Here is a 12,034-nt window from a genome sequence, read left to right on the forward strand (position 1 = left end):
GCTGGAGTGCAGTGGCCTGAATGAATGGAGAAAGTATCCCAGTGTCCCCTTAATTTATTTCCATTTTATTTATTTATTTATTTATTTATTTTTTGAGACACAGTCTCGTTCTGTCGCCCAGGCTGGAGCACAGTGGCCTGATCTTGGCTCACTGCTAGCTCCACCTCCCAGGTTCATGCCGTTCTCCTGCCTCAGCCTTCCTAGTAGCTGGGACTATAGGCGCCCACCACCACGCCCGGCTCATTTTTTGCATTTTTAGTAGAGACGGGATTTCACTGTGTTAGCCAGGATGGTCTTGATCTCCTGACCTCGTGATCCACCTGTCTCGGCCTCCCAAAGTGCTGGGATTACAGGCGCGAGCCACCACGCCTGGCCTTATTTATTTTTAGAGACAGGGTCTTGCTCTGTCACTCAAGCTGGAGTGCAGTGGTGCAATCATAGTTCACTGAAGTCCTGAACTCCTGGGCTCAAACAAACCTCCCACCTCAACCTCTGGAGTAGCTAGGACTGTAGGCGTGTGCCACCATGCCCAACTAATATTAAAAAATTTTTAGTAGAAATAGGGTCTTGCTATATTGTCCACACTGGTTTTGAACTCCTGAGTTCCAAGCGATCCCCCACCTTGGCCTTCCAAAATGCTGAGACTACTAGCATGAGCTACTACAGCTGACCAATTTATGCCACTTATATATTAAAAGCCAGCCATGTGAATTTAAACAAATACTTTAGTTGCCAATTTTTATTATTGTATATAGCAGTGATTATCAGCTTTTCATTTTCTTCATGCCTCTGCCTGTTTTTAAATTGTCAATTTTTTAGGATTCCAACTGATTGTTAATTTTCTTCAAATGAAGCCTATGTGCTATATGTGCTCAGGTACTTAAATGAGTGGTATTTATATAGATTGATGGCCGAGTATGTTGTTGTGCCATTATTTATTTAATGAGATTTCTCTTGATGGGTACCTGTGTTGGATTTTGTTTCCCCTACTGCTTCAAGCAGTGTGTCAGTAAGCATCCTTGTGTATATGCCTTTGTACCTTATTGGTATATTTCCTTAGGATAGATTCCTAGAAGTAAAATTGCTGGGGTAGAGTAGTATATTAAAACAATTTGACAGCCGGGAGGGGTGGCCCACACCTGTAATCCCAGCACCATGGGAGGCTGAAGCAGGTAGATCACTTGAGTCCAGGAGTTTGAGACCAACCTGGGCAATGTGGCAAAACTACGTCTCAACAAACAATAAAAAAAGTTAGCTGGGTATGGTGGTTTGCACCTGTAATCGCAGTTACTTGAGAGGCTGAGGTGGAAGTGGAAGGATCACTTGAGCCCTAGGAGGTCGAGGCTGCAGTGAGCCGTGATCGTGCCATTGCACTCCAGCCTGGGCAACAGAGAGAGACCCTGTCTCAAAAAAAAAAAAAATCCCAAAAAACCAATTTGACACCTGTGTCTCTTTGGCCAGGATTCAGTGACAGTAAAAGATGCTATAAAAGAGTTGGGTACTGTGTGAGTGTGCGTGTGTGCACATGCATGTGCATGCATGCAGGTGCACATGTGCATATGTATTAGAGGAGCTCCTTTCCTTGATAGGGTAAGATGTTCTAATCATCTACTATATACACCTGTACTATTAGGCACTTTTAAGTAAATCCACATCTAAATTTTCACAGTATACACAAGGTTCTTCCTCTAAGCCCACATTTTCTGTACTTTTAATTATACCACAGCTACCTCCCCCATTCAGATACTTAGTAATTTGTTTTCTTGTAAAAGATAAGTGAGAAGGAATGTTAGTTAACCGGGTTATGGCGAAGTAAGGACTAAAGTTGATGTAAGGCCGGGTGCAGTGGCTCACGCTTGTAATCCCAGCACTTTGGGAGGCTGAGGTGGGCAGGTCACTTGAGGTCAGGCGTTCGAGACCAGCCTGGCCAGCATGGTGAAACCTCGTAAAAATACAAATATTAGTTGGGTGTGGTGGCATATGCCTGTGTTCCCAGCTACTGGGGAGGCAGAGGCAGGAGAATTGCTTGAACCCAGGAGGTGGAGGTTGCAGTGAGCCGAGATCCCGCCACTGCACTCCAGCCTGGGTGACAGAGCGAGACTCCATCTCAAAAAAAAAAAATTGATGTAAATAGGAAAATTAGCTGGACAAGGAATCAAAAGACTGTATTTGGTTTTGTTATTTTCTACTTTGTATTGGCTATTAGTTTTGAATAATTTCCAGGTTTTGGTTTGTTTTTGGTAAAAGTATCTTTAAAATGGAATGTGCTGGCCCGGCGTGGTGGCTTATGCCAGTAATCCCAGCACTTTGGGAGGCTGAGGTGGGTGGATTACTTGAAACCAGGAGTTTGAGACCAGCCTGGCCAACGTGGTGAAACCCTGTCTGTACTAAAAATGCAAAAATTAGCCAGGCGTGGTGGTGCATGCCTGTAATACCCAGTTGCTCAGGTGACTGAGGCACAAGAATCGCTTGAACCCAGGAGGCGGAGGTTGCAGTGAGTCACTTTACTCCAGCCTGGGCAACAGAGCAAGACTCTGTCACACACACACAAAAAAGAATGTGCTGTGCACATTTCCAGTAATAGATATTTGTTGTCCTTTTTTAACATGTGTTTTTCAAACTATTATAATTATTTATTAATTATAAGCGTTTTAGTCTAATGTAATAAGATTCAGACATTTTATTTTATTTATTTATTTTTTGAGACAGTGTCTCCTTGCTCTGTTGCCCGGGCTGGAGTACAGTGGCATGACCTCAGCTCACTGCAACCTCTGCCTCCCGGGTTCAAGTGATTCTCCTGCCTCCACCTCCTGAGCATCTGGGATTACAGGTGTCCAGCAGCACACACGGCCAATTTTTTTGTATTTTTAGTGGAGACGGGGTTTCACCATGTTGGCCAGGCTGGTTTTGAACTCCTGACCTCAAGTGATCCGCCCATCTTGGCCTCCCAAAGTCCTAGGATTACAGGCGTGAGCCAACATGTCCAGCCAGATTCAGACATTCTAATTTTGAGCTTTAAAAGAATGCTAAAAGTAAATAAAATATGACCTATCTGAAGATCAGGTTTCTAGTTTTTACAAGTACTTTTGAAAGCAGTGTTTAGTGTGATTGTTGACCTAGACTATTCTTGATTTCTGTTTTGGGTATGTTCTGAATGAATATTTTTGCCTGTTTCAGATATTGAGCCATATTTGAAGTTTCATGGGTGATTTTTCTGGTTTCTTTTCTTCTTAGTCTGATCTGAAATGTGTCCAGGATGCCAAGGGAGGTTCTTTCTACAGAGATCACTGCCCTGTGCTAGGTGAGTGAGAAGATTAGAGAGTATTACTAAATAATGGGTCAGAGTTCGTGGAATCAGTAAAATGCTTAAATTGGATGTTAGAAAAGTTAATTACCACTAAAGTTACTTAGAGAAAGAATTTTTTGGCTTTCCTTTGGTCTTAAAGTATTTTTTCTTTTATTATGCTTTATTTGGACTCAGAGTTGTCAAGTCTTGAGAATTCATTGGCCATTTATGTCATAATATACATTTGAAACTTTTATGTTTTAACTGTAAATTATATTGTTGAAAAATTTTGCATTAGATTACAACAATTGTATGTTATACACTATTGAGAATAGGATTTGACACTTTTGTGCTTAAAAATTCCTTAGAATTTTTGTCAAATTGTCTTCCTAAGTACAGCTCCAAGATTAAGATAATATATATAATTTCATGTATCATTAAAATAAAAAAAAGGGAACAAGAAAACCAAAACTACCTTCATTTTGTAGATTTATTGTTGCCTGGATGAACATTTACCACACTCTCCTGATCTTTATTCTCTGAATGGTTTTCTTTCTCATGTGAACTGTGTTTCTCCTTCCAAATCATTTGACTTGCCTTTGTCGCAAAAAGTGCTGTTTTTTTGCAGTATACCTTAATTTTTTTTTAAAAAAGGAGAATGCATAAAAAAATTTACGTTTTTTAATGAGCTCATCTATCTTGCTTTCACAAAACAAGCTTTCTTGTTTTGTGTTTTGCTTTCATAAGAAAAATGCAAAATCAACATGCATATTTTGGATCTCAGTATAGTGTTTCATGATCATGAATTCATCTCAGAACTAGCTTTTGAAAATAATCTAGGGAATAAGCTTTGACATATTTTAAAAAGCTCTTTAGGGCAAGAATCACAGGAACCATTTGTTAAAATAAGATAGTACTAAGCACTTAATGGAAAAAATAATTCCAGGGCTTTCATTCATATGCTCTAGTTAGTTATTGTGGTTCTAATGCAGTGATAGTAAGTTATCCAGGCATAAAAGTGAGTATTTTCAACACCTGGAACTTTGTGTTCTGATATAAGGTTGAATAGTCTTTTATAGACTCTACTTTTACTCAGTCTTTGTTATAACTCATATTATTTCAATTTTTGAGTCTGTTTGGCTTTTTTCTTTTTTTTAAAAAAGCTTTCTAGTTCTAAAATTTTATACTTATAGGGAATTCTCAAGACCTCTTAAAACTAGATGGTACCTGAAACTAAAATATCTACATGTTATTTAAAGATAATGCAGCTGCCTGTTGTTGTGAGGTTTTTTTCTCCCTTTATTCAATTGCCTCTGAAATTACAGGTGAGCAGAATGGCAACAGGAATCCTGGTGGATTGCAGATTGGTGACCTGGTAAATATAGATCTCGACCTCGAAATTGTACAGTCTTTGCAGCATGGTCATGGAGGATGGACTGATGGAATGTTTGAGACTTTAACTACAACTGGAACTGTTTGTGGCATTGATGAAGATCATGACATTGTAGTACAGTATCCAAGTGGCAATAGGTGGGTGATATCTCTCAATTTTTGACAATGACAAATAAAACTAATATAGAGAAAAGTCTTAGAGAAAGCAAATAAAGTGATACAACCAAATACTCATTAAAGCTAGCTTTTAGATGGTAAGTAAAAATCCAGAATATATATTGGTTAGGTGGAGAGAAACAAATGATAAGAATTACGTGTGTGTGTGTGTGTGTGTGTGTGTGTGTCTTGTGTGTGTATGTGAATTTATATGAGGATGTTTATGATACAGTGTTCTGTACACTTTTTCCTTCAAGAGGAGAATACATTATATCACTATTAGGTCTGAATACAGCTTAAAAGTTCTGTGTTCGTAATGGACTATATCAGTCTACCCTGAATAGGAAGGGTTTTACATTAAAACTCCTTTGGTGCATATCTCCAGGGTCATCTCTTATTTTTTGTTTTTATTGATACACGAGAGGTGTACATATTTTGGGATACATGTGATATTTTTATCCATGCATACAATGTGTAATGATCAAACAGGCAATTGGGGCAACCATCAGTATTAACATCACCCCTTCTTTACACTGGGAACATTCCAATTCCTCTCCCCAGCTGTTCTGTACTATACAAGTTGTTAACTATAGTCGCCCAACTGTACTATCAAACATTAGATTTTTTTCCCTGTATCTAGCTGTAGTCTTGTATGCATTTACCATCTCTCTCATCCCCCCCTTTCTCCTACTGTTCCCAGCCTCTGGTAACCACCAGTCAACTTTCTATCTCCATGAGATCCACATTTTACATCTCCTCATATGAGTGAGAACATGTGGTATTTGTCTTTCTGTGTCTGGCTTATTTCACTTAACATAATGACCTCCAGTTCCATTCATGTTGCTGCAGATGACAGGATTTCATTCTTTTTATAGCTGAGTAATATTCCTTTGGGTATATGTACCTCCTATTCTATTCTATTTTTAGAGAAGGGGTCTCATTGTATTGCCCATGCAGGTCCTGAACTCCTGGTCTCAAGTGATGTTTCTCCCTTGGCCTCCCAAAGTGTTGGGACTGCAGGAATGAACCACCATACCTGGCCCACATTTTCTTTATCCTTTCAATCTATTTATGAACACTTAGGTTGATTTCATGTCTTGGCTGTTGTGGATAGTGCTGCAGTAAACATGGGAGTACAAATCTCTCTTTGACATACTGATATTCTTTCTTTTGGATATATATACCCAGCAATGGGATTACTGGATCGTATGGTAGTTCTGTTTTTAGTTTTTTGAGGAACCTCCATACTGTTTCCCATAGTGGCTGTACTAATTTACAGTCCCACCAACAGTCTACAGGTGTTCCCCTTTTCGTGTGTTCTTGTCAGCATCCGAAAAGCCATTTTCTTTTTTTCTCTTTTTAAAAATTTAAATTGAAAACTTTTTTTATAGTAGAGATAGGGTCTTGCCATATTGCCCAGGCTGGCGCTGAACCCCTGGCCTCAAGTGATCCTCCCACTTTGACCTCCCAAAGTGCTGGGGGCTTGAGCCACCTCGACTGGCCAATAAAAGCAACAGTAGTTTGAGAGGATTGGTATTTGTTCTTTAAATGTTTGGTAGAATCTGGCATTGAAACCATCAGGCCCTGGGGCTTTTCTCTGATGGGAGATATTTTTATTACTTCTTTGATCTTGTTACTCATTATTGGTCTGTTCAAGTTATTTATATATATATATATATAATAATTATTATTATATTTTGAGATGGGGTCTCCCTCTGTCACCCAGGCTGGAGTGGCACGATGTCAGCTCATTGCAACCTCCGTCTCCCAGGTTCAAATGATTCTCTTGCCTCAGCCTCCCAAGTAGCTGGGATTACGGGCATGTGCCACCACACCCAGCTACATTTTGTATTTTTTAATAGAGATGGGGTTTCACCATGTTGGCCAGGCTGATCTTGAACCCCTGACCTCAAGTGATCCGCTCACCTTGGCCTCCCAAAGTGCCGAGATTACAGGTGAGCCACCGCCCCTGGCCAGGGTTGATACTTCTTCATGTCTCAATCTTGGTAGGTTGTTTATGTCCAATAATTTATCTGTTTCTTCTAGATTTTTCATTTTGTTGGTATATAGATGTTCATGATATTCTGTCATGATCCTTTGCATTTCTGTGATATCAGTTATGTCCCCATTTTTTGTTTCTGATTTTATTTGGGTCTTCTGGTTTTATCTTAGTTGGTCTACCTAAAGATTTGTTGATTTTGTTTATCTTTTGAAAAATCCAGCTTTTCATTTTGTTGATATTTTCTCTTTTTATTGTCTCAATTTCATTTATTTCTGCTGATCTTTATTACTTCTTCCTTCTACTATTGGATTTGATTTGTTTTTGCTTTTCTAGTTCCTTGAGCTGTATTGTTAGGTTATTTGAAATCTTCCTACTTTTTAAATTATTGTTATTATTTTTCTGAGACGGAGTTTCGCTCTTGTTGCCCAGGCTGGAGTGCAATGGCGTGATCTCAGCTCACTGCAACCTCTGCCTTCTGGGTTCAAACGGTTCTCCTGCCTCAGCCTTCCCGAGTAGCTGGGATTACAGTCATGTGCCACCACGCCCAGCTAATTTTGTATTTTTAGTAGAGACGGGGTTTCTCCATGTTGGTCAGGCTGGTCTTGAACTCCCGACCTCCCGTGATCCGCCCACCTTGGCCTCCCAAAGTACTGGGATTATAGGCATGAACCACTGCGTCTGGCCTTAAATTATTGATTAGGTGTTTATTGCTATAGATATCCCTCTTACTACTGCTTTTTCTGTATTTCATGGATTTTGATATGTTGTGTTTCCATTTTCATTTGTTTCAAGAAATTTTAAAATTTCCGTCTTAATTTCTTTATTGACGCTTTCATTGTTCAGGATAATGTTTAATTTCTTTCTAGTGTTATTGCATTGTGGTCAGAAAAGATACTTTATACCATTTCAACTTTTTTGAATTTAGTGAGACTTGTTTTGTGGCCCAATATGTGGTCTCTTTTGAAGAATATTCCTCGTGCTGATGAGAACAGTGTGTATTCTACGGCAGTTGGATGAAGTATTCTGTAAGTGTCAATTATGTATATTTGGTTTGGATTGTAGTTTAACTTTGATGTTTCTTTGTTGATTTTCTCTCTAGTTGATGATCTGTTCATTATTGAAAGTTAAATGTTGAAATGTCCCCTACTGTTAAAGATATTGCAGTATATCTTTCCCTTTAGATCTGTTGATGTTTGTGTTTTATATTTGGTTGCTCCATTGTTGAGTGCATATATAATTGTTATATCCTCTTGCTGAATTGACCACTTTATTATTATACAGTGACTTTTGTCTGTTTTTACAGTCTTTAACTTAAAGTCTATTTTATCTGATATAAAAGTATAACTATTCCTGCTCTTTTTTGGTTTCCATTTGTGTGCAATATCTTTTTCCATCCCTTCACTTTCAGTCTGCATGTGTCTTTATAGGTGAAATGAATTTCTTGTAGGGAGCACAGGGTTAGGTCATTTAAACAATTTTCTTTTACCCATTCAGCCACTCTATGCCTTTTTTTTTTTTTTTTTTGAGATGGAATCTTACTCTGTCGCCCAGGCTGGAGTGCAGTGGCACGATATTGGCTCACTGCAACCTCCGCCTCCTGGGTTCAAGCAATTCTCCTGTCTCAGCCTTCCGAGTAGCTGGGACTACAGGTGCCCTCCACCAAGCCCAGCTAATTTTTGTATTTTTAGTAGAGATGGGGTTTCACCATATTTGTCAGGCTGGTCTCTAACTCCTGACCTCAGGTGGTCCTCCTGCCTCAGCCTCCCAAAGTACTGGGATTACAGGTGTGAGCCACCGTGCCCGGCCTCACTCTATGTCTTCTAGTTGGAGAATTAGTTCATTTACATTCATTGTTGTTATTGATAGGTAAAGATTTACTACTGCTATTTTTGTTACTTGTTATTTGGTTGTTTTGTAACTTGTCTCTTCCTTTTTTTTTCTTGCCCTCTTCCTTTGTGGTTAGGTGATTTTCTTTGGTAGTACGTTTTAATGTGTTTTTTAAATAAATTTTATCATTTTTTGTTTTTGAGACAAAGTCTCACCCTGTCATTCAGGCTGAAGTGCAGTGACATGATCATAGCTCACTGAAGTCTTGAACTCCTGGCTTCAAGCAGTCCTCCCACTTTAGCCTTCCAAGTGGCTGGAACTACAGGTGCACACCACCATGGTCATTAAAAATTTTTTTTGTAGAGATGGGGTCTTACAATGTTGCCCAGGCTGGTCTTGAACTCTTTGCCTCAGGCAATCCTCCTGCCTCAGCCTCCCACAATGTTGGGGTTACAGGTGTGAGCCACTGCACCCAGCCTGTGTTGCTTTTTTTTTTTTTGATACGGAGTCTCGCTATGTCACCAGGCTGGAGTGCAGTGGTGTGATCTCGGCTCACTGCGACCTCCGACTCCCGGGTTCAGACAATTCTCCTGCCTCAGCCTCCCGCGTAGCTGGGACTACAGGCGCGTGCCACCACACCCAGCTAGTTTTTGTATTTTTAGTAGAGAGGGGGTTTCACCATGTTGGCCAGGCTGGTCTGGATCTCCTGACCTCGTAGTCCGCCCTCCTCGGCCTCCCAAAGTGCTGGGATTACAGGTGTGAGCCACTGCGCCCAGCCCTGTGTTGCTTATTTTCAGTGTATCTACTATACGTTTTTTCTTCTGGGTTACCATGAAGCTTACAAAAAACATCTTATATGTGAACGGCAAGCCACCTAGTTGCCGAGGCAAGAGACCGAGGGCACAAGCTGTTCCAGTATAATAAAGAAAATATATAGAATAAGAATAGTTATAATAGTTATACTAGAAATGGATTATAGATTTGATTATATATGAATATTATTAATCATTAATTTGTAGCATTACTCTTTATTCCAGTATTATAATAATCTTTGTTCTACAATTGTAACCTAGGAAAGACCAGGCTATACAGATATAGGAGCTGAAGGGACATGGTGAGAAGTGACCAGAAGAGAAGAGTGTGAGCCCTCTGTCACGCCCGGACAGGGCCACTAGAGGGCTCGTTGGTCTAGTGGTAACGCCAGTGCCTGGGAAGGCACCCGTTACTTAGCAGACCTGGAAAGGGAGTCTCCCTTTCCCCGGAGGAGTTAGAGAAGACTGCTCCACCACCTCTTGTGGAAGGTCTGACATCAGTCAGGCCCGCCCGCAGCCATCCGGAGGCCTAAACCTCTCCCTGTGATGGTGTGCTTCGGTGGTCATGTTCCTGGTCCACTTTCATGTTTCGCCCTGTACACCTGGCTCCGTCTTCTAGATAGCAGTAGTAGAATTAGTGAAAGTATTAAAGCCGTTGATCTCTCCGAAAAATGCGTAGAAGAAATAATGATGTAAGCTGTCCCCTCTCTCTTTCTGCCTCGGCTACCAGAATAGGGAAGGGCTCCCTGTCTGGTGGACACATGACTCGTGTGACCCGGTGGACATGTGACTTGTGTGACCTTACCTATCATTGGAGACGACTCACACTCCTTACCCTGCCCCCTTGCCTTGTATACAATAAATAACAGCACGGCCAGGCATTTGGGGCCGCTACCGGTCTCCGCGTCTTGGTGGTAGTGGTACCCCGAGCCCAGCTGTCTTTTCTTCTGTCTCTTTGTCTTGTGTTTTTATTTCTATGATCTCTCGTCTCCGCCCACGAAGAAAAAAACCCACAGGCCCAGTAGGGCTGGACCCTATATTATAGATATAACAAGTTATTTTAAACAGGTGACGTCTTAACTTTGATTACAAAGAAGATCAAACAAAGGAAAACTAAAAGACTCTACACTTTTTAACTCGTCCACATTGTGACTTGTTGTCTCTGTGTACATCTTTTGATATTGCCTATCTCTTAACTGTTTGCCGTAGTTATTTTTTTGATAGGTTTGTCTTTTAGTCTTATGCTAGAGTTATGAGGTGATTACACGTAATTATAGTATTAGAGTATTCTGAATCTGTCTGTGTAATTACTTTTACCAGGGAATTTTGTATCTTCACATGTTTTCTTTTTGCATATTACTATCCTTTTCTTTTAGATTGATGAACTCCCTTTACTATTTCTTATAAGAAATGATGATGATGCATTTCCTCAGCTTTTGTTCATCTGGGAAAGGTTTTATCTCCCCTCCATGTTTGAAGGAAAGTTTTGGTTGGTACAGTATTCTTAATTACCAGTTTTTTTCTTTTAGCATTTTGAATATGTCATCTTGCTCTCTCCTGTCCTGTATGGTTTCTGCTGAAAGGTCTGTTGCTAGATGAATTGGTGCTCTTTTATGTGTTATTTCCTTCTCTTCTATTGCTTATTTTTGGATCCTTACTTTGTCTTTGACCTTTGAGAGTTTGATTAGTATATGTCTTGGGGTAGTCTATTTGTTTTTTTTTTTTTTTTTTGAGACAGAGTCTCTCTCTGTCACCCAGGCTGGAGTGCAGTGGCACGATCTCGGCTCACTGCAAGCTCCACCTCCTCGGTTCACACCATTCTCCTGCCTCAGCCTCCTGAGTAGCTGGGACTACGGGCGCCTGCCACGACGCCTGGCTAATTTTTTTGTATTTTTAGTAGAGACGAGGTTTCACCATATTAGCGAAGATGGTCTCAATCTCCTGACCTTGTGATCCGCCCGCCTTGGCCTCCCAAAGTGCTGGGATTACAGGCGTGAGCCACTGCGCCCAGCTCTATTTGGTTATTATTTGGATTTAATTTGTTTGGTGATTTCTGACCTTGCTGTACATTGATTTTTTTTTTATAGTTTTTGCTTTTATCTTTCTCTAGATTTGGAAAGTTTTCTGTTATAATTTGAATAAGCTTCTTACCCCTTGCTCTTTCTCAACTCTCTCTTGAATGCCATTGACTCAGTTTTGCTTTTTTGAGGTTAGTCTCTATATCTTGTAGGCCTTCTCCATTCCTTTTCATTCTTTTTTCTCTTCTGTGTATTTTCAAATAGCTTATATCCAGTCCCACTGTTTTTATTTTTTTCCACTGCTTAATTTTGCTGTTGAGAGCCTCTGATGCATTTTTCATTTCAACAAATACATTTCTCAGTTCTAGGATTTTTGTTTGATTTTGAAAACATCATTTCCATCTCTGTTAAATTTCTCTGATAAATTTCTGAATTGGTTTTCTGTGTTATCTTAGAGTTCAACTGAGTTTCTTTAGAACTGCTATTTTGAATTTTTTAACTGAGAGCTTACATATTGCTGCCTTATTAGGGTTGGTCATTG

The 12,034-nt window shown here is 40.0% G+C and overlaps 1 protein-coding gene across 1 annotated transcript in view; it reads left to right on the forward strand.

The window, feature by feature from the left end:
• MIB1 (MIB E3 ubiquitin protein ligase 1) overlaps positions 1–12,034 on the forward strand; it is a 131,659-nt gene that overhangs the window by 34,743 nt on the left and 84,882 nt on the right. Inside the window, exons 5-6 of the mRNA XM_004059232.5 lie at positions 3,235–3,301; positions 4,612–4,816. Coding sequence (XP_004059280.1) covers positions 3,235–3,301; positions 4,612–4,816 — 272 coding nt within the window. The remainder of the gene's footprint in view (positions 1–3,234; positions 3,302–4,611; positions 4,817–12,034) is intronic.

This window comes from Gorilla gorilla, chromosome 17, assembly GCF_029281585.2.
Source record: "Gorilla gorilla gorilla isolate KB3781 chromosome 17, NHGRI_mGorGor1-v2.1_pri, whole genome shotgun sequence".
In the NCBI taxonomy this organism is placed as follows: Eukaryota; Metazoa; Chordata; class Mammalia; order Primates; family Hominidae; genus Gorilla; species Gorilla gorilla.